The 23,759-nt window shown below is 35.5% G+C and overlaps 1 protein-coding gene across 1 annotated transcript in view; it reads left to right on the top strand.

Annotated features, from left to right (window-relative positions):
* Positions 1-23,759, top strand: part of GIN1 (gypsy retrotransposon integrase 1) — a 32,279-nt gene that overhangs the window by 96 nt on the left and 8,424 nt on the right. Inside the window, exons 2-7 of the mRNA XM_011960109.1 lie at positions 11,348-11,493; positions 13,139-13,332; positions 15,226-15,531; positions 22,226-22,417; positions 22,517-22,693; positions 23,175-23,460. Of these exons, the coding sequence (XP_011815499.1) occupies positions 11,355-11,493; positions 13,139-13,332; positions 15,226-15,531; positions 22,226-22,417; positions 22,517-22,693; positions 23,175-23,460 (1,294 nt within the window). The 5' untranslated portion in view covers positions 11,348-11,354. The remainder of the gene's footprint in view (positions 1-11,347; positions 11,494-13,138; positions 13,333-15,225; positions 15,532-22,225; positions 22,418-22,516; positions 22,694-23,174; positions 23,461-23,759) is intronic.

Raw genomic sequence — 23,759 nt, 5'->3', positions numbered from 1 at the left:
GGTGTGCTCTGTCATACCTACCTGTTTTTTAAAGTGAGGCGTAACCCGACAGTAATTTCAAAACCATTAGCCTCGACCAGCCTAAAGAAGGGTTTAATTGAGTCTGTGGGGAGATTTTGCGCAGGCGCCTTTGAGACGGGAGGGCCTTGGGCGTTGCGATGTCCCGCGCTAGCTGAGCAGAAAGGGCGAGTGCCGTTTCGGGCCTGGGGAGGTGCCTACTGGGTGTAATTGAGTTTTACCAAATGGTCATTTTCCTGCTGATTCTAAGTGTGGTTGGACCTTGCCCTTAAGATTCCGTTAACAAGTCACCCAAAGCTTAGGAAACGCTCCCTCACAGCGTTTGAAACTCCGAGCACTTTTGGCCGGCATTGAAGAATTCTCCCCATTACTTTGATCAGTCATTTAATCAGAAATTTTGCCCCAAATTTAAATACGTGGCGGGGAGAAACGTGAGGTCAAGTGGGAATCCTGTCACGTAGTTTTAAAAGAAAAATGTCCACTTTATCTCAGTGTAGGTTTTTCTTAAATGGGCATTTCTGAACCAAAGTACTTTTTAAAGTGGAAATGCATTTATCCCATGTGGCTTCCTGTGAATGCGTATGGCGATGAAGGCATTTTTTTGTTAAATGAATTTGTACTCTGAAGTGAACCAGATTACAGAGAAGTGTATTTAAATTTACAACTCCTTGACGTTGCATGAAATTGTGCGTGTCCATTTTTTGGAGCTTAAAATAGAATAATTCAAATGTCAGAATTCCGATCCAAGTTAACGTGTTGATTGAAAATTGTAGATTTTAAGATGGAACTAGCGGGTATTTCAACCTTTTAGGGGCTTAAATTGGTAGCTTTGTTTTTAAACCTTGGTGAAACAGTTAAGTCCTAATCTTGACGTAATACCTAACTGCCTTACTTTATTGAACACAAACATAAAATTATCAAAGGAATTAAGCAATGAGTTGATTTTATTTGATGTTATGGAGGGGACAAAGTGTATAAAGCTTAACCAAATATGACCCTGACATTCCTCATGGAAAACTACAAGTTGTAATCAACCACTTTCATTTTTTCTTATTCCTACACGTTTAAGTACATAAGTAATGATTTTAAGAGAAATTCTTGAAAATATGAGCATATCCAAAGAAGTCCCAGGACAGTCTTTCTTTATGTAGTTGAAACCACTTAATAAGAAGATATTTATATTTGTCCCGAATATTACAGTTTCCAGCCATTTTCTCATATTAACTACTTTTCAAATAGGTTGTTTCTAGGGACCAAGTAGTGTATGTATGGGCTTTGAAAGAACAAAAACAAAAACTGTTTCTTTTACTTTACTTTTGTGTATGAATACCAATTATTAGCAGTAAAACTTTAAACTACTTCAAGGGCTATGCTTTCTGTGAACTGAGTTTTCTTTCTTACGCATTTTCTTTTTCTCTTGTCATCTGCCTCTCTACCTCAAGAACCAGCAGTTTGTGAACTGCATTGGACTGTAATATCGTTATAAAAGAATACAACTCCTGAGTCTTCTGATTTTCTTCTTAGCACTAAAGCTTTATAAACATTGCTATAAAGCATTAACACCATTAATGAATGGAAAGATATTTTAAAATATTTTTTCATGTAGATGAAGATTTTGAGAAAAGAAAGGCTTCTCTGTTACTTTAAACAGCCTGATATGGATGATAATACTTAGATATGATAATAATTATACATTACTTTACCATATACAAAGGACTTTTAAGTCCATTATTTTCATCCTCATAATTGCAAAAAAGGAAAAGATATTATGTCCTCTTCCAAACATGGATATTAAGGCTTAAGTCTATACCTTCTTAGACACAGTTTACTTAAAGTGCCATGTTCGTGAAAGTGAACTATATAATGTTTTCAAAAGTGAAATAAGTTACCTTTGGAATATTTGCTATAATTTTTAATTCTCCTTTCAGGAAATGCAAGTCATTCTTTATTCATTCACAAATACTTTAGTGTCCACTGTGTTCTGAACATTATGTTAAACAATGTAAACATAAAAAATTAATAAGCTATTTCCATTCCTCATTTATAATCAAACTTATTGATTACAAAAATCACTTTAAAATTTGTGTAACAGAGGCCTGAATCAAGTATTATAAAAGCTAAGGATGACAAGTTAATTGACTTATTAGTATAGCAGCAGGGCAAACCATAAAATTTAAAGTAAGAGACACCAAGTTACAAATGTCAGCGCGTGTACTCACTTTATTACCTTTAGTAAATTGGACAATCTCTGGACCCCCATTTTCTTACCTGTAAAATGGATATAAAACTAATACCAACTCCATGGTGTCTTGTGAGGATTATCGTAGTAAAATACTGCATAACTATTTGCAGCTGTAGTCGCGAGTCACTTAGCAATGGGAATAAATTCTGAGAAATGCTTTGTTAGGCAGTTTCAGCAATGCATGAATACAGACTACCTACATGAACCTAGATGGTATGTGTGTGTGTGTGTGTGTGCATATATATATTTTTTTTCTTCATATAAAAAAAAAGTCCCTGCACATTATTGGGTATCATTGATTTCTCTTGCTTGATCTCTAGTGCTAATATCAAATGCCCTATATCAGGTTCTATATATGCTCCGCTATCATCTTATCGGACCAGTAGGCAGTCCATCCTTGACCAAAACATTCTTATGTGGTGCATTTGCATTGGCAATTGTTTTTAAAATTTTTAATTTTTAAAAATTATTTCCTCTTCCTATACTTTTGGCTTTTCCAGATGTCATATAAACAGAAATATATAATATATAGCCGTTTGTGTCTGGCTTATTTCACTTAGCATAATGATTTTTGAGATTTATTCATATTGTTAGGTCTATTTGTAGTTTGTTCCTTATCAATGCTTAATAGTATTCCATATGTGGATCTACTATAATTTGTTTATCCATTCACCACTTGATGAACATTTGTTTTCAGGTTTTGGCTGTTAGGAATAAAACTTCTAGAAACTTTCACTTACAGGTTTTTAGGTGTATATATTTTCTTTAGGGTTAGTATCTAAGATTGGTATTGCTGGACCATATGGTAAATTGATGTTTAATTTTATAAGAAATTGCCAAACTGTTTTCCAACATGTTTACATCATTTTCTATTATCACCAGCAAGAGTATCCTTGGTAGTACCTAGTATTGTTAGGTTTTGTTTTGTTTTTGTTGTAGTTAGTGTGTAGTCATGTCTTATTGTAGTTTTAATTTACATTTTTTCATTGTCTGTTGATGTTGAGCATTTTTTCATGTATTTATTTGCTAACCATATCTCTTTGGTGAAGTGTCTGTATTTCCAGGTTTTAAATTGGGTTGTTTGTTTTCTTGTTAAGCTTTGAGAGTTCTTTATAACTTCTAGATAAAAGTTATTTAGCAATATTTTATCCCAGTGTTATTTTTCTCTTTTTTTGGCAGTTCTTTAAAGAATAAAAATTTTAATTTTTTCTTTATGCATAGGTGCTTTTTTTTGCTATCTAGGAAGCCATTACCCAACCTAAGCTCACAAAGAATTTTTGTTGTTGTTTTCTAGAAGTTGTATAGTTTTAAGTTGTACGTTTAGATCTGTGACCCATCATGAAGTAATTTTTACATAACATGTGAGGTATGAGTTGAGGTTCATCTTTTTTCAAAGCATGTTTAATTGTTACAGCATTTGTTGAAAAGATTATCCTTTCTTCATTGAATTACCTTGGCACCTTTGTTAAAAATCAGTTTACCATAACTGAGCGGCTGTTTCTGGCACTATTCTGTACCATAGATTTAAGGCTGTCATTCTGCCATTATAACACAGTCTTTATTACCATAGCAGTATAGAAAGTCCTGAAACCAAATAATGTGAAATTCTTCAACTATATTCATTTCTCGAAGTTGTTTTAATTATTCTGAGTCCTTTAGCTTTCCATATCAATTTTAGAATCAGCCTGTCAGTTTCTGCAAAAGAGCTTGAGGGTTCCTGATTGGGACTACATTGAATCTATAGATCAATTTGGAGAAAATTGGCATCTTGTCCCACTTTTTCTCAGAGGTAGAGGGGGAGTTACTCCAGCTTTCTGCATTCTAATCAGAAGCCTATATGGGAATGTTTAGTGGTATTTCAGAAAGAAATAATTTTGCTCCACGATTATATTCACTATATCTTTAGTGGAAGAAATCACAGGACGAATCCCTGTTTGAGAATTGGATGTTATCCCCTGCTGCCATCTCAAGAACGTCATACCATAATTTTTTTTCCTCTGTTTTCAGTGGTCTTTCTAGAAGCCCGTCCGTTAGCATTAAACTTTTTGGGTTATTCGTTTGTTGAAAGCAAAACAATCTTGTTTAAAAAAAAAAATTGTTGTAGGAAATCACACATAACATGAAATTTACCATCTTAACCATTTTTAAGTGTACAGTTCAGTGGCATTAAGTACATTCACATGGTTTTACAACTATTACCACCATCCATCTCAAGAACTCTTTTCATTTTGTATAACTGAAACTCTTGACCAGTTAAACAATAACTCTTCCATTCTCTCCTCCCTACCCTCTGTTCTATGCAACCATCATTATTCTTTCTGTCTGTATGTCTTTGACTACTCTGAGTACCTCATATAGGTGGAATCATACAGTATTTATCTTTTTGTTGCTCGTTCATTTCACTTAGCTTAACGTCCTCAGGATTCATCCATGTGGTAACGTGTCAGAATCTCCTTCCTTTTAAAAGTGTGTGAATAAATACACCATATTTTGTTTGTCCATTCAGCCATTGATGGACACTTAGGTTGCTTCCATCATTTGGCTGTTGTGGGTGATGTGGCTATTAACAGGGCTGTCAAAAATTTTAACCCCACTAGAATGTAAACTCAATGAAAGTCAGGCGAATCTACATCTTGTTTATTATCCTGTCTCCAACATTGTAACTGGCACATAGCAGTTACTCAGTAACATTTCTTAGATCAATGAATGAACCTTACATCTGTCTCTAGCAACTATCTTGTAGCTCCTTGCCTTTATAGCTAAGCCCAAGTTTCTAAATCCACTTTCTGACTTTCCATTCATTCCTTGTGTCATTTCAGTCTGGTTGCCAACCGCCCTGCTATACTGTAACTATACTGTATACTGTTGCCAAAACCAGTAGCTACATTATGGTTCTTATATCACTTAGCCTCTCTGTCTGCTTCTAAGAACTCTGTATTTGCCAGACTCCTATTACCAGAACCTCTTCCTGCTTTTTTCCTGTGTCTCTGGCTATTCTCATGTCCCTAAAGGTTTACAATATATTTAGGAGAGAGACATATCAGCTAATATATTCAATAGAGTGTTTCAGATTTTATGATAAAAGTTGATACATATTACTGTGAATGTACCAAGGAAGGTGTGCACAGTTCTCCCTGAGATTGGAGATGTGGTCAGAAAGGATTCATGGATGAGTGAACTCATTAATGTGAACATTGAAGGATAAGGATATGTCCACTGCACTTCCTATTCTGTACACTTTCCATCTGATCCTTCTTCCATTGCCTTAACTTCACCTACTTTTTACATGCCGAGTTTATCCATGAAGAACAACCTGCTTAATATTGTCATCTTTCTCCCTAAGCCAGAGCTTCAGACAGAGTGATCCCAGATTCTTCTTTGCATTTACTCCACACATCTAGTCAGTCACAGTTCTTATATAATGTATCTATCCATCTATACTGGCAGTGCTTTGGCTCAGAATTTCCTCATTTCTTGCTTTAATTGTACGGTAGTTTCCTAGCTGACTGGTACAGGTATTCCTGTCTCTACCCCAATCTCTATTCCATATTGGTGTACAATACACTTTATAGAATAGAAATCTAATCTTGTAACTCCAACTCATTCTTAAAATGTTAAGTTATTCCAGGTTGGAGTGGTTAGAAGACACTCTGTAGGAAATGACACCTAGCCAGAGTTTTGAAAGATGATCAGGGGCTGGAGAAATAGCAATAAAGTTCATTCCAGGCAAAAGTATCAATGAAAAGGTATGAACACACTGCATGGGATAGTTGAAGAATTGTGGTTATTTTTTGAATTGAGAATGCCAAGAGAAAAACATGGAGAGACTGATAAAGAACCATATCTTATAAAGCTTTGCATAATGGCAGAGGTATTTAGATATCATTAGTGTCATGATCTTAATGGTCATATTCTCCCAAAATTCATGTGTTGAAATCCTACCACCAAGTTGATGGTTATTAAGAGACTGGACTTTGGGGCTGGGCGCGGTAACTCACACCTGTAATCCCAGCACTTTGGGAGGCTGAGATGGGTGGATCACTTGAGGTCAGGAGTTCAAGAGCAGCCTGGCCAACATAGTGAAACCCCATCTCTACTAAAAATATAAAAATTAGCTGGACATGGTGGCATGCACCTATAGTCCCAGCTACTCGAGAGGCTATGGAACGAAATTTGCTTGAGCCGGGGAGGCAGAGGTTACAGTAAGCTGAGATCATGCCACTGCACTCCAGTCTGGGCGACAGAGCGCAACTCTGTCTAAAAAAAAAAAGAGGTAGAACTTTGGAGAGGTGACTTGATCATGGGTCAGAGCTCTCATTAATGGGATTAGTGCCTATATTTTAAAGAGTCTGAGAGAAACCCCTTCCCCCTTCCCTCATGTGAGGTTACAATGAGAAGACAGCTGCCCATAAGAAAGTGAACCCTTAGTAGACAGTAAATTTGCTGGCATCTTGATCTTGTACTTCCTAGCCTCCAGAACTGTGAGAAAGAAATTTCTGTTGATAAGCCATCCAGTTTATGGTATATTTGTTATAGCCTCCCAAATGGACTAAGACAATCAGGAATGGCAAAAAGCATATTTCAAGTTAAGTGAATATTTTGATAAGATTTGTGTTTTAGTTTGACCTCTGTGACTGCAGTGAGGACAAGGACTATATTAGAGATAGAGGAGGCAAGGTCAGATAGAAGGTGAGTGTGAAGTAAGGTAGTAGCAATGGAATAAAGTTCAAGGTTCTACCTCATCCACAATCAATGCTTTTCCTCCTTCTCCAGGTGGATCTGGGTCTCTGCACATCTGTTTTGATAGTACTCTTCGCATACATCTGTTATAACACCACTCTAAACTATGTAAATGCTGATTTACTCCTCTTTTCCTCTCATACCGAAAGCTCTGTGAGGACAGAGATTTCATCTTATTTAACTTTGCATTAGTGTCATCTAGTATATATAAGGGTTTTAGAGCTCAGTAACTGAATGAGCAAATTCAAGGTTATATGGATGAACAGGCAAAAAACTATTAAAAAGGGTAAAACTTGGAAGTTCTACAGTAGGCACAAAGAAGATTAGGAGAGGTCAAGATCACTTTAGATTCAGAGATCATGGAACGCTTGCTTCATTGAGGTGCTAGAGCTTGATTTCGAAAGATAGGTAAGTCTTAATCAGGTGGAAGGATATGCCATTTAGGGGGAAATGATATAAACCAAGGTATAGAGAATGGTTGGGGTTATGGCCATGGGTATACAAAGGAAACTAGTGAGAGAAGAAGCTGTGTTATGTCCTGCCAGGTTGTAGAGGGTAGGCTAAATAGTCTAGACCTTAGCCACTAAGTAGAAGATAATTCCCAGAGGCAGTCTTATAGTGTCCACTCTGTCAAGTAAATCATTTGGAAGATAAAAATATGCTAGGAATAGTCTAAGTAAGTTTCAAGGTGACTGTGTCAGACAGATAACCACGCCTTTAAGTCTTAGTTCTGTTGTCGAGCCAAGACACCTCACCCATATAAAAATGAAAATAATATACTCATGAAAGCATTTGTGAAATATGAAAATCTGTAGGAAATTTATGGTTTTTATGTCTTCTCCCAGTGAGTTTTATGTCCCTCTCCCTAACATAGCTATATGTTAGTCTTCTCCCACTACTTTGGTAAGAAAAAAACAAACCAAAAACCTTAAAGAGCTCAGTCTCCAAAGATTTTTGTAGTGGTTTCCTTTTCTCCTTGTCCCCGTGTACTATAGGTTTACTCTGAGGAGAGCAAATTTCTCTATTTCGATCTATTTTCAGTTATTGAAAAGTTAAAGATTTCAAAGCAGAGAAGTTAATTTCAGTAAATAGACCTTTTCTGAGGAGTTTTTATATATTCATTATAAATAGAAAAAACAACAGTGTCCTAATGGCATAGACTTAATATACTGAAGACTTCATCTTCCGTTAGATAGAAAAATTTTCTGGTCTCTCCAGGAGGTAAATGGGTAGGGGGAGGAAGACAAGAGATGGTAGGAACTTGGGACCCCTGAGGTTTTTAATATAAGAGCAAAATACAGAAGCTACTGTGTATTATGCAGACTCATATTTTTTTTTTTTTCCAATGGCTAGTTTGTTTTCTACCAGTTCCAGTTACCCACATCCCTCTGTGTTTTGGGGCCTGTACTTCCTCTAAGGTGTGAGAATTTGGTTTTTTCCTTCTGTGGGCTTTTACAGGCCTGAAGAAGCTTCTCCCCTTTTCTTTTTAAGGCCCTTCAGGAGTTTTTGCAACCTTTACTGGTCTCTAAAAGGGAGGAAATACACAATTTTTATCTTCCTTTTATAAACCTCATCTTCCTACAGATATCATGCTCCCAGCTGGCTAGGATGGGATATTTCTAGATTTTCTTTTAGATTGCTTAGATGATTTGGGACATTAATAGTTACAAAAACTATTAAGGGAAAACTATAACAGGAGGTTATATATAGTATATTATTCATTTTACAATATGTATAGTCTGTATATTGATTTCATCTAAACTGAAAAGGGACAGGTTTCTGTCCCTTAAACTTGAAAGAACGTGTATCAGTGTAGTATAGAGATGAAAATAGAGGACACAAACTAAAAATGATTTTGGTTTCTTTTTTTTTTTTTCTTGAGAGTTGAAGGTGATTAATGCAGAGCTAGAATGACAGGCAGGCAAATGGATGGGTAGACAAACGGGTTCTATATTCCCGACTTGAAATCACACAAGGCTTCATGAATTGAAAATTGATTAGGAAGTAAAAGTTTGCCATGGAATCCTGGCAGAGGAGAGAGTATAGTGAGGATGACATGGAAAGTAAAGGTATCAAGAGGTCTTACGTGGCAGATCGGAGGGCAGTAGGATACCACTAGTGTTTCACCACAGATGATTTGAAAAGCACTGACCTAGAGCGACATGAAACTTGGTAGCAATGGAAGTGGCTACAGGACCAGAAAAGAGTATATACGTGGTAAAACTTCTTGATACCTTTACTGTTTCCATGTAGTGGCTATTATGACTCTAAAATATTTATGAACATTTTTGTACACATATTTTGATAGTCATAGACTCATTGCACTGGAATATAAACTTAGAATTGCCAAGCCTTTAGGGTAAATTTGTGTTTAGCTTTAGAAGAAACTCAGTTTTCCAAAGTGGTTGCAACATTTTTTCCTCCCACAATGTATGAAGTTCCAGTTGCTACCTGTCTGCACCAACACTTGGTGTTGTCTTTGGTTTTTAATTTTAGCCTGTTCAGTAGTGTGTAGTTCTTAGTCATTGTGGTTTTATTTGCATTGCCCTGAGGAATAATGATGTTGAGCATATTTTCACTTGCTTATTGACCATTGGATATTCTCTTTTATGAAGTGCTGTGTAAAAATTTCCCCCCATTTTTTGAATTTAGTTTTGTCCTTTTCTTTTTGATTTTTAAAAGTTCCTTACATACACTGGGTCTGAGTCCTTTGTTAGATATATGTATTAAAGATATCTTATCCCAATGCGTGTCCTATGTTTTCACTTTCTTAATGGTGTCTTTGATTCTTTGATGAGTACACATTTTTATTTTGATAAAGCCCTATTGTTAATTTTTTTTCTTTTAAGGATAGTGTTTTTTGTGTCTTATTTAAGAAATCTTTGCTTATCCTAAGATTTGAAAGATCTTTTCCTATGTTTTCTTCCAGAATCATTGTCATTTATCTTTCACATTTAAGTTTATGATTTGTCTGGAATTAATTTTTGTGTAAGATGTGAGGTAGGTGGTTAAGGTTCATTTTTCCCCCTAGTACAGTTATCTAGTTGTCTAGCATTATTTATTGAAAAGACCACCTCTTTCCTCATTGTATTGATATCTTTGTTGTAAATGTATTGACTTTACATATGTGGATATAATTCTGGACTCTTTGTTCAATTACAGTGATGTATCTGTCCGTTCTTGCGCCACTTGGCTTGTCTTATTTACTTTATTTGTATAAAAAGTCTTAAATCTCATCCATTTATCTTTGAGATGATTTAGAAACTGATAGGCTACATTTGTTTGGTTTGGGGTACAGCCATCTATTAGATGAAAAAAATCATATATTTAATAATCAATTGGAAGTGAATTAAACTTAGAACAAACTAATTGTCTTATAATACTTTATAGAGATAATTAACTTGTTTTTTAGGTTATGATGGGACTGTGTTAACATTTCAGAACCTTTGTTTTTAAATTGACATACACTTTGTGTTAACCTAAGGTAAGAAATGTACTGTTACTCTCTCTCTGGAAGTTAAAAATAGATCAGAAAGATGGATTTACATTTGGAAAGAGCTGTATTATAGGGGAAGTGAATTGATAAGCTGTTTAAGCCATGGTGATAGGCACAGTCTGTTCTGCTTTGTTCCAGCATTCTCTTTCCAGTAAATACTCTTTTAATCTCATCCCTAGATCCTCCAGTGGTCAGTAAACATCTTTTTTTTTAATGTAATTTCAAAATTGTAAGATTTGTGTCAGAATCCTAGCAGGAAACAGAAGACATTCTGGTGGGATTTTAAAGAAAATTTAATGGAGCTTCTTTCTATAGACAGACAGTAACAAAGTAAACAGCATGGCACCTGGAGACTAGCAACAGCAAACATAGTTACCACCTTAGGGCTGAGGTGGCAAGAAGAAGAAATAACCATGAATGTATTTAGAAATAATATAAAGCTATATTTCTTCTCTTATAACTTATTTATTTAAATGTCACATGACAGGATGTTCCTTTGTTACCATCCCGTGAAAGTAACATTTCAGTTGATAGCAATTAAATTTTAAGTAAACCTTTTTGAAGTGTACTGGTTCATTTCCTTTTTTCTCAGTATGTGGAAAATTTTCAGCATTTCTTATCAAGTGGAAAGAGACAAGATAATTTGTCATGGGGTATATCAAAAATAGCATTTGAGTATTTTCGTTCATATACATCACTGTTCCTTTCCTGTACTGCAATTATCTCCCTCACAAATAAATTCTGGGAATTCTCAGTTCATATGTAAATAGAAATATGACAGAAGTCTTAACTGAAATAGCAATTCAGTTAGCTTAAAATTTAAGTTATCTTTTTAAATACCTTTTACCTAGGTTCACAATGGTCCGTAGTGGAAAAAATGGTGACCTTCATCTTAAACAGATTGCATATTACAAACGAACTGGTGAATATCATCCAACTACACTGCCAAGTGAGCGAAGTGGTATAAGAAGAGCAGCAAAAAAATTTATCTTCAAAGGTAAAATTAACGTTCAAAATTTTGATTATTGATTCTTCCCCACATTCTTCTTTGTGGAAATTTGAGAACTTCTGTAGTAGTTGGTTGTTGCTAAACAATTACCAGTTGAATTGATGATGCCACTCAATCAAAAGCAAAATAAAAATTACACTCAAGCTAACTGAAGGCCAGTAAGCATGAAAAGCGTGGTTTAAATTATAGACAGAATATGATACCATGAAAGAAAACAAAACATTTTTCTAAATTAACGACTTCTGCTTTTACCCTTTCGTGGTCTCTAATGGTGCACTTTTCAGCACTGATGCCACTTTCGATGAGGAACTTTTTTGATGCTTAATAGGAAAATGTTGACAAAGTTAACTGGTTTGTTTACTAAGATGAAAACTGGAAAGAATTAACTATATTTCTGTGATCAGGTCCCCCCAACCCCACCACTGCCATTAAATATTCTCAGGATCACATTCATTTTAGGACCTTTGGATCTTCCTGAATGGACTAAATATTTGAAAGGCAGTGGGATATTTATCTTGGAAGGTCATGATAATTTTTCCTTCTTTTTCCCCATGTAAAGGGGAAGAGAAGTTTGGGGTGAGATAAGCAACAAGTAGTCACCAGATAATTAGATGGATTTTGTGTTATAAATGCTAATTTTGTCTCTTAGGCTTACCCCGAAGCAGGTTAATAAAACTGTAAGATAATAAATAAATGCCTGTTTGCATCTCCCTGTGTATATCCCTACCAATAACTCCCTTATACTTAAGATTAGGCAGATCCATTACCTCTTAAACTGAAGTGAGGATTCATTCATTCATATATTTGATAATTTATGTAACAAATGTTAACTGGGTTTCTGCTATGTGCCAGTCACATTCTAAGCCTTGGAGATATATTGAAGAATAACATAGATAAGGTTCCTGCTCTTAGATTGCTTATCTTCTAATTCTAAAAAGTAAGGAATGTTCCACTCATCAATCTGCTTACTCATATTAGTAGCTGAATGGGGTATTTTGGAGTTTGAATAGCTAGCCCATTCACACTGGAGAGGTAGATGGTGATTTGCTCCATCCCCTGGTTACTTCCGAGCTGCAGATTCTTCTCAGTTGTCCTCCTAAGGAAACAGAATTGTCTTGAGGATTAAAGTTTTTCCCACTTCACCATCCCTACCTTCTACTCAGATATAGAAAAAGCAGAGAGAGCTGTTTGCTTGCAAAAATGCAGTGATGATAAAACATTATTTTAGAAAATTCTGTTCCAGGTAGGTGTTTCTCTGTATGTAATTTATTTGCTAATCTGTTCCATTTTTAGGAGGTGCCTGCAAAATCTTCCTACTTTAAGTACTCCCATAGAGAGCTAATTTCATATTTCCGTACTTATTACATGCTTTGGTGAACAAGCTGGCTCTGTTTATATTGATAGGTACAAAATTATAGCAGCTACCGCCCTTCCTAAGTGTCTAAGTAGGTGTAACAGCTAAGAACCTTTGTGTGGTAGCATCATTATAAATAAATATTTTGTTTTAAATGCAGTAAGATTTTGTAAAACAAAACAAAAGCCTTCATGGTTTAAACAGAAGGCTATGATTCTCTTAAAACTACATACATCTCTAAAAATTACAGTTCTACCTTTTTGGTATCATTTATTCCAGAAAAAAAGCTGTTTTATGTTGGAAAAGACAGAAAACAAAATCGTTTGGTAATTGTTTCAGAAGAGGAAAAGAAGAAAGTCTTAAGAGAATGCCATGAAAATGACAGTGGAGCTCATCATGGTATATCCAGGACCCTCACTCTGGTAGAATCCAATTATTATTGGACATCTGTGACCAATGATGTCAAACAGTGGGTATGGCTTATGTATTTAGAATATTATGAATACTGTCTTTCTGATAGATATTTACAATTTATTATTTCTCCAGGTTTATTCTGGGTATCACCTCTCATTAAGTATTTTTGGCATGGTTATTTTTATTTAAAAACCATTTAAAGGGAGTTTTATTTCCCTTCACAGGTTTTTTAAATCACTTAAGTATAATTTGAAAAGGAAAGAAGCATCATTTAAACACTTGAAAATGCCATATTTAGATAAGAGATTATTTAGAATCAGATTTGTATCATTGAATTTTTTTTGTGTAGGCAGAATTTAAATGGAGCTGGAATTTGTTTGACTAAATCATTACCTTTTCAATGGCAATCATACAAGGTTTTTTTAAGAGGAGAATATGTTCATAGTAAGTCAGGCCTAGTATGTGCTCTCATCTTTTGTGCTTGTTCCATCTTGAGGTAGAATGTCATATATGACAGAAATCCAAAACCAAATATAACAAAATCAAATTTTGAGGATCATGAAATAAGTCTGAGTTTTGTAACTTTATGACCCGTTGGGACCTTCAACTTCTCCTAATAGAAAATTCACCTATAGGAATTTTGGGGTTCTTGCTAGAAGTCAACTGATCCTACTCTTTCCAGTGTACTGTATGCCAAATGGTAGGAATTCCTTGGTATATCTGTGAAATCTCCTTAATAATTGTAGTAGTGCATCAAAAAGACTGGCATTTCAAGCATAAAGAATTAAACCAACAGTTAAGTATCATTTGTGAGTTATCAGTTTATGGGTCTGTTCAGGTATTCCAAAGACCTTCATAATTTATATATTTTTCCTGTGATGCATTTTTTACAAACATTCAGTTAAATCTTTGTCAGATTGTTATCACTGCAGAATGAATATGATTTTTGGAAATAATCAGAAGTTATTTGTGATAAAATCCAACAAATAAGTTTAAATCAGAAAATGAAAATTCTGATCAAAAGTAACTGTGACTATAAGGTGATTAAATGGCTTTTCAATTTTTCTTCAGAAGCTAGTTTGAAAGTAGTTTCTAGAGTGGAATTCCAGAGATGTATTGAGAAATGGCACCCATCCATAAATTGAGCAGTTAATCTTGTCTCACCTCACTTAAATGAAAGCTGCAGGACAGCATGGGTTTTGTTTATGTTTATTCTTTTCTCACGATTGAGAGAAATTTCTCCATCTATACATATTTTATGAATAAAATTATATTTCAGTAAATATGGTTAGAATAGATTAATGAATAGACTTCTTAACATGATAACTTTAGGAGGAAACATTTTGTGCATATAGAAATTATTGTAAACTTACATACTGATTTTAAATTATAGGAAACTTGTTTAAGATCTTTTAAAGTATTTAATAAATATGTATTCAATATGAACCAGATTTATGTTTCATGTGAATAAGACCCAATAAGATGGTCATTTAGTCGTATAGTCTTCCTTCAGTATACGCAAGAGATTGGTTCCAGCACCACACTCATGTAACCAAATCTACTCATACCGAAGTCTATCAATCGGTCCTGTGAAACTTGCATATACAAGAAGTCAGCTTTCTGCATCCTTGAGTTTCTCATCCCTCCCTACCAATACTCTACTTTTTATTTGTGTTTAGTTAAAAAAACAGCCATGTATAAGCTGACTTCTCAGTCCAAACCCATGTTGTTAGAGGGTCAGCTGTAGTGGCAACTACAGTTGTTTGTTGTTGTTTTATTTGTTTGTTGTTCTAAATAGGTTTAATCCAGTGATTCTCAGTCCAGAAGTTTCTTCTTCAAAACATAAAGTGTACCTATTAACCATTTTAAAATTCAGATTTATAAGACTGCTTTTATATTATGTAGAGTGTTAACATTTGTATGTATTTTCTTTATTGTGTGCCTGTTTGTAGGTATATGCTTGTCAGCATTGCCAAGTGGCAAAAAATACAGTTATTGTAGCACCGAAACAGCACCTTCTCAAGGTGGAAAATCCATGGAGTTTAGTTACTGTTGATCTGATGGGACCTTTTCATACAAGCAACAGAAGTCATGTATATGCTATAATCATGACAGATTTGTTCACCAAATGGGTTGTGATTTTGCCTCTATGTGATGTTTCAGCATCAGAAGTTTCTAAAGCTATTATCAATATATTTTTCTTATATGGACCTCCTCAGAAAATAATAATGGACCAAAGAGATGAATTCATTCAACAGGTAAGACAAATAAACTACTTAGGTCTGGGAGCATATCTTACTCCTTTTCAGTGTCCAGAACCAGTGCCCTCTGCATTATATTACAGAGTGCTTAATAAATTCAGATAAATTGCTGTCGGTATAGAGGTATGATATTAAATACTACAAGGATAATTGTACTAGAAATTAGGAGATTAAGATTTTAATACTTACTGTGGGTTATTGTAAACTTATCTTCAGATATCCTCAAGTTAAAATGAGGAGGTTGGACCAAATAATCTTTATTTACTTCTAGATTAAAAACCCATGATTGATTGGGCCTGGTGGCTCACGCCTATAATCCCAACACTTTAGGAGGCTGAAGTGGGTGGATCACTTGAGCTCAGGAGTTCAAGACCACCCTGGGCAACAGGGCAAAAACCCTATCTCTACAAAAAATACAAAACTTAGCTGGGCATGGTGGTAGGAGCCTGTAATCACAGCTACTCAGGAGGCTGAGGCAGGAGAATCGCTTGAACCCGGGAAGTAGAGGTTACAGTGAGCCAAGATCGGACCATTGCACTCCAGCCTGGGTGACAGAGAGACTCCATGTCAAAAAGAAAAACAAAAAGTTAGCCAGGTGTGGTGGCATGCACCTGTGGTCCCAACTACTCGGGAGGCTGAGATAGGAGGATCACTTGAGCCTGGGAGGCGGAGGTTGCAATGAACTGAGATTGTGTCACTGCACTTCAACCTGGGCAACAGAGTAAGACCTTGTCTCAAATAATAATAACAATAATAAATAATAATAATAATATTATGATTGACAGGTAAAGAGAGACTTAAATAAATGGAAAAATACATTATGTTCATGAATAAGACTATTCAGTATTGAAAGGTACTTTTTCCCTTGTCCTGGCCTTTTCCCAGTTAAATTAACCTGAAAGGATAAACGGGAGAATATATATGAAAACTTTTTATAGGAAATATAATAAGTGCTAGACTTAAGGCATATGTTAAAACTTTTTGTAATTGACAGGGTATGTGTTTAAGAAAAATCAGAAATAGCCAGACTTGGTTCAAAGCATCTTTGATGGCTCAGTCCAAAAGAAATATCTAAAGTTATATTTATTAAGTAGATAGGACATATCATGGCACCCCAGGATTATTCCCAGTTTTCATAATTCTCTAGGAGGACTCAGCATATAGTCATATTCATGGCTAAGATTTATTCAGCAAAGAGAAAAGATACATTGGGAGAACCAGGTACAAGTTTCCAAGGTCTCCTTCCCCAGTAGAGTTACACAGGACATGTTTAATTCCTTTAGCAGAGTTGTGACAACACAGGGAAGCTCACTAGAGGCTCAGTGCCTAGGGTTTTTATTGGGGGCTGGTCACATAGGCACCTTCTACCTGGCATGTACAAAAATTTCAGACTCTCAGAAGGAAAGATTGTGTCTGATCTTATAACCAAAACCTAAGCTCCTAGACATTAGCCAAGGTGCAACCTTGTAAGCAGGCCTTTCAAAGACTAGCAGTCACAGATCTGCTGTGTTAATATGTTAAAGTTAACTGTCAGGTTAACTCTTTTCTTCACAGGTCCATCCAAACAACTTAATAAGTATTTATGTTGTAACCACTTAGTAGCAATTTAAAATACTCATAAATTGAAAGAAAATATATTTTTGTTTCGTTCTTTTTTTTTGAGACAGGGTCTCATTCTGTCACCCAGCCTGGAGTGCTGTGGCACTGTCTTGGCTCAATGCAACCTCTGCTTTCCAGACTCAAGTGATCCTGCCACCTTAGCCTCCCAGCTAATTTTTGTACCTTTTTTCTTTTAGAGACAGGTTTCACCATGTTGCCCAGGCTGGTTTCGAACTCTTGAACTCACATGATCCACCTGCCTTGACCTCCCAGAGTGCTGGAATTACTGGTCTGAGCCACCACACCCACCCCTTTTATTTCATTCTTAATCGTAATTACTTGCTAATGAGTAATGTGTACCTGTTGACCACTGCTTACCTTCTCAGACCTTGGAATCATATTGTACACTGCCGCCCTCATTTCCTGTTTCACACTGATTTTTACATAGTAACTACTTTTTATCACAGCATTTGATGAAGAAAACAGTTCTGTAAAGATGTGATGTCATCAAATGAATTGTAACCTGATCTAATGTTGAAACTGAGCTGCCTTAAACTGGTAGTTTTCATGGTGTCCAACAGATGTTAAGGGGCAACTTGGCACAAAGTTTGGTAACAGTGCTTTAAATGATAAAGCTAGTGTCACAAATGTGTCTAGTAGAGGAGGAACATGTAATTAATTAACAGGTAACAGTTTGCTAATTGTTTAAAATTATTTCTGTAATACGATTTTAGAATCCAATACCAAAAGAATTTTCAGGTAAATTAAAGAATTTTAATTTTTAAAGTAGAAACCGAAAAAATATATTTGACTTTTAATCTCTAGAAATGGAGGTCTCATTCTAAACCTAGGAACAGTGGTATAAACTTCAATGGAAAAAGATTAAATTTGGCTGCATAATAATAGGAGATTTATGTGGTCATTTTGTAAATGAAGGCAAGGTAGTCTTGCCTGCCTTGATTGACATAGCAGTGGTCTGTGCAGTGCAGTACGTAAGGCAATCCAGTCTGGGGGAAGACTATTGGAACTTCTATTTATATTTTTTAAATCCAAAAAATAAATGAAGCTTTATTAGTAATGTATACAGATTGATAATAGCATCCTGACTCAATCAACAAGACAGCTATGTCACACATACTATGTGAAGATATCCTGAAAGAAAAGTGAGAATCCACATGTTTCCTCACTCGTACTTTTGCTTTCACCAGTTGAATGAAAATATGGATATCATCTAGCATTCACCACACTACTCACAAAATGGCCAGGGAGCTTAGATTTTTGCAGTGAAAGCAGATAATACTAAAAGGCAAATACCTATCAACCACAAGAAAATGATAGTGCTGGCACGTCTGCGTAACTTCCAGCTCTTAGTTAGACACATCAATGAGATGAATACAAATATTAACTATAGTAGTCTTCATTTATCTGTAGTTTTACTTTCTGAGGTTTCAGTTCCTATAGTCAACTGCAGTCCAAAAATATTAAATACAAAATTCCAGAAGTAAACTATTTATATTTTTTTAATTGCACACCATTCTGCGTGTAGTGATGAAATCTCATGCTGTCCTGCTCTGTCCAAATGGGACGTGAATCATCCCTTTGTCTAGCATATCCTCATTGTATATGCTACTCCCTCCCCATCATTACTCACCTTGTAGCTATCTTGGTTATCAGATCGAATGTCGTGGTTAGTAGTGTTTGTATCCAAGTTACCCTTATTTTACTTAAGAATGGCCCCAAAGTGCAAGAGTAATGATGTTGGCATATTGTCAGTCATCCTATTTTATTTTTAGTTGTTAATCTCTTACTGTGCCTAATTTATAAATTAATCTCTATCATAAGTGTGTATGTATAGGGGAAAACATAGTATAGATAGGGTATGGTACTATCTGCAGTATCAAACATTCACTAGGGGCCTTGGAACATATTCTCTGAAGATAAAGGGAGACTACAGTTATCAGATCTGATAGGAAATTAGCCATCAAAATTCAGAATTATTGAGAATACTCTTTGAAATATTGGTTCACTTCCACTTTTATTAATGAAGAGCCTTACCCTAAGTGCATATAATGTTTCAGGGTATTTGTTAATGATAATATGAAGCCATTATGATTAGCTAGCAGGTTTTCCAGTCGTGTTTAAAGTCATCTGGTAACCAAACCACGACTTGGAAAATTTTACTAAAGGTAACAATAGGGCCAAGTGTGGTCGCTCATACCTCAGCTTTTTGGGAGGCTGAGGTGAGAGGATAACTTGAGAACATGGGTTCAAGACCAGCCCATGCAATATAGCAAGACTCCATCTCTACAAAAAAAAAAAAAAGTTAATTAGCTGGACGTAATGTTGCACACCCATAGTCCCAGCAACTCAGGAGGCTAAGGTGTAAGGATTGCTTAAGCCCAGGAGGTCAAGGCTGTAGTGAGCTATGATTGTACCACTGCATTCCAGTTTGGGTAACAGTGAGACCCTGTCTCAAAAAAAAAAAAAGTAATAATAAGCATGGTGGCTCATGCTTGTTGTAATCCTACCAGGCAGATTGCTTGAGCCTAGGAGTTTGAGACTAGCCTAAGCAACATGGCGAAATGCCATCTCTACAAAAAATACAAAAATTAGCCAGGAGTGGTGGCGCACACTTTTAGTCCAGCTACTCGGGAGGCTGAGATGGGAAGATCGCTTGAGCCCAGGAGGTTGAAGTTGCAGTGAGCCAAGATCATGCACTCTAGCCTAGGTAACAGAGTGAGACCCAGTCTCAAAAAGAAAAGAAAAAAAGTAACAATAAATATTTGCAGGCCTATTTTGTGAGATTGCTTAAACAAAAAAGGGACATATGATTGGGAAAACTTGTTCTTTTTGCTGTGATTAAAATGGCTTCACTATTACACAAAGTATAACGATGATAGTACAGAATGAACTCTTTTGTCAGCAAATTCTGAAACAGAAAACACTGCTAAAGATTATAACATAATACACAATGTGGGAGGTTTATTGTATAGTCGAATAAAAATACAGATGTTTCTAACAGCTTAGCTTAGAGTATTTGCTAAATTGTTCCAATAAAATGCACAAAGAACTTTTTGTAAACCTCTGAAGGAAAGAGAATAAACATATTCAGTAGGAAAATTAATTTTTTTAAAATGTCTTACAGAAAACTAGAATTGTAAGAACTGACGGAATATCTGGTTTGATGATTGGGGGGCTGATAGGGTAAGGATGTCAAGATACCATTTCACAAATGGATTCCCTGGATCATTTCTAGGCAACCTTTTGAAGCAAAGAAGTTAAAGCCTTTTTCAAGGGTCATTTAAAACCATTGATCAAGACTCAGGTTGAAGCTGACCCAAATGACACCTATTCTCTGGGATTTGTTTCTAATTACTTTTGAATTAAAAATAGGCATCCTGAATTAGTATGTATATCAGCTACAAATTGTATTCAATCCGAGTAACAGACTGTCTTTCCCTATCCCAATATAATAATATGTATTATATATATTATCCCAATATATATTGGGAGTGATTGATAGTCACTCCTATTGTATTCACAATATGGCTGCCAGAGCACATGCCACAATGCCTACATTTCAGTCAGAAAGAAGGGAGAGAGTATTGGGCAAACAAAACTAGTACCAGCTGAGTTTGCCTAACAACTTTTACTTACAACTTTTTGGCTAGAATTATGTCACATGACCACCCCTATCTGCAAGGAGGTTTGGGACATGTAGTTTTCTTTTTGTTGCTTTCCGCTCTTGTATTAACTTTGCCTATTTAGTTATTCTGATACTACTGGTCTGAAATACTCTTTTTTTAAAAGACAGATTTATGAGCCAAAGGTTTACTCAACTAAAAATAATAAGGAAAAAAAAGTCTGAAGGGTGAGGTAGGAAAAAAATATTATTTTATATTTAACAGGCTTACTGTTAACAAGTTTTGTAAACTCATTTTGGTTTCTTTTAAGCGCTACACATAGTAACACCAATAATAGTAGTTAAAAGTTATAAAATGCTTATTAATTGCCAATAACTGTTTTACATGCTTTTTAAATGTTAACTTACAACCTAGTGGGTTGTTTTTGAGACACTGTCTACTGAATTAAAAAGTTAATTGAGGGCTGGATGCAGTGGCTCATGCCTATAACCTCAAAACTTTGAAAGGCTGAGGTAGGTGGATTTTTTGAGTCCAGGAGTTTGAGACCAGCCTGGGCAACATGATGAAACTCCATCTGTACAAAATATTTAAAAATTAGCTGGGCATGGTGACACATGCCTGTAGTCCAAGCTGCTAGGCAGGCTGAGGTGAGAGGATTGCTTGAGTCCAGGTGGTGGAAGCTGCCCTCCAGCCTGTGTGACAGAGCAAGACCCTGTCTCCCACTGCCTACCCCCACAAAAAAAGAAAAAAATTAAAGTTAGTGTTAAGTTCTGTTCTCCTGTTTCCTTGTTGTATGTGTGTATTTGGCAAGGCACTTAATCTCTCAAAGCTTTAGCATCTTACCTTTAAAATGAAATTAATAATACCTCAAAAACTTGTTGTAAGGTTTAATGACAGTAATGTAAAGTGTCTAGTGTGATGACCAGCATGTAGTAAAGACCCAATAAATGGTAACCACTATTTTATACATGAAATTTTACATATTTTGTGTATGTTTTCATATAGAATGTTATGGTCAACAAAAAAGCAAGATTCAGCCAGGCACGGTGGCTCACACCTGTAATCCCAGCACTTTGGGAGGCCAAGGCAGGTGGATCACAAGGTCAGGAGTTCAAGACTAGCCTGGCCAATATGGTGAAACCCTGTCTCTACTAAAAATAATGAAAATTAGCCGGACGTGGTGGCGCATGCCTGTAGTCCCAGCTACTTAGGAGGCTGAGGCAGAAGAATCGCTTGAACCTGGGAGGCAGAGGTTGTAGTGAGCTGAGATTGCACCACTGCACTCCAGGCTGGGTGACTGAGTGAGACTCCATCTCAAATAATAACAATAATAATAATAATAAAAATAAATAAAACGCAAGATTCTAATTCTTTTGAAGCTTTTTTAAGTCAGTGGAAAAATAAAACGCAAATTTTAAAAAGCCAGCTTTGTTTTATATATTTTTCAGATCAATATTGAACTATACAGATTGTTTGGCATAAAGCAGATTGTAATTTCTCACACCTCTGGAACTGTTAGTCCAATGGAAAGTACACCTAGCACAATCAAAGCATTTCTCTCCAAACACTGTGCTGACCACCCAAACAACTGGGATGATCACCTATCAGCTGTTTCATTTGCCTTCAATGTAACTCACTTGGTACGTGCCTTTTTATAATTCTGTACTTCTGAGTTATGACTATTTATTGGCCAGATAAATGTTTTATTATAAAATTGACATTTATTTTCTTTAAAATAGGAACCTACTAAAAATACACCGTATTTTCAAATGTTTAGTCGAAATCCTTATATGCCTGAGACTTCAGATAATCTTCATGATGTGGATGGTGATAATACAAGTATGTTTGCCAAAATTCTAGATGCAATTAAAGAAGCTGATGAAATAATGGAGAATAAGACAACTTCACTGGGCCAGGTGATTCTGTTCAATAGAAAAACTGTAATCTAAAACTTTATAAAGTTATATTTATTTTTTAAATTTCAGCATATACATGTGTGCATGTACACAGACACGCATACATACTTGCCATAATTTTTTATCCATCAGGTTTTTATTGTCTTGATTAAATAGTTTACTAGCTATGACATGCTGAGAGGCAATAATAAGAAAGCTATGGATTTTGGAATCAAGTAGAGCTGGATTCAAATCTTTAGTCTTAACTGCTTTAGAGTTGTTTGACTTTGGCAAATTCCTTACCTATCTTAGTTTACCTTCTATATAAAGTAGGGGTTAATAATACTGACTTGGAAATGTTGTTTTAAGAATTAAATATAATTCATGCCTACCTTTTAGTAGCATTTCAAGTAACCATTTTGTTGTAATATTCTCATTGTCTGCATTTACCTTCAAGGTATTATAGCTCTTCCATCTCTTCTTTTTCTTTTTACACTTGTAGATGGAGAACAACAATTTGGATGAACTAAATAAAAGCAAGATCATCGTTAAAAAGAAACCCAAACAATTAAATCCATTTCATTTAAAAGTGGGTCATGAAGTTTTAAGACAAAGGAAAAATTGGTGGAAGGATGGTCGTTTTCAGTCTGAATGGGTTGGTCCTTGTGTCATAGACTATATTACAGAAAGTGGATGTGCTGTCCTGAGAGACAATACTGGGGTTAGATTGAAAAGACCTATCAAAATGTCCCACCTTAAGCCCTACATAAGAGAATCCAGTGAACAAGGTAAATATCTGTCACTTCTCTACATTTTTATTGCTTTGGGTAAGGAGAAAAGTTAAAAATAACAGAAACCTTTCTCCCCTCTTTTGTTATGTTATGTTTTCCCTTCTTCATAAAATTTGTTAGCTATCCCAGGCAGTCTGTTTTATTACATTGTCTCTTCTGGAGCTGTCAGGCCTGTGAGATTTATTTTTTATTTTTTATTTATTTATTTATTTATTTATTTATTTTGAGATGGCGTTTCCCTCTTTTTGCCCAAGCTGGAGTGCAGTGGTGCGATCTCGGCTCACTGCAATCTCCGC

This window comes from Colobus angolensis, unplaced genomic scaffold, assembly GCF_000951035.1.
Source record: "Colobus angolensis palliatus isolate OR3802 unplaced genomic scaffold, Cang.pa_1.0 Scaffold504, whole genome shotgun sequence".
In the NCBI taxonomy this organism is placed as follows: Eukaryota; Metazoa; Chordata; class Mammalia; order Primates; family Cercopithecidae; genus Colobus; species Colobus angolensis.
Note: the sequence above shows the minus strand (reverse complement) of the source record. Positions and strands in the feature narration are given on the sequence as shown.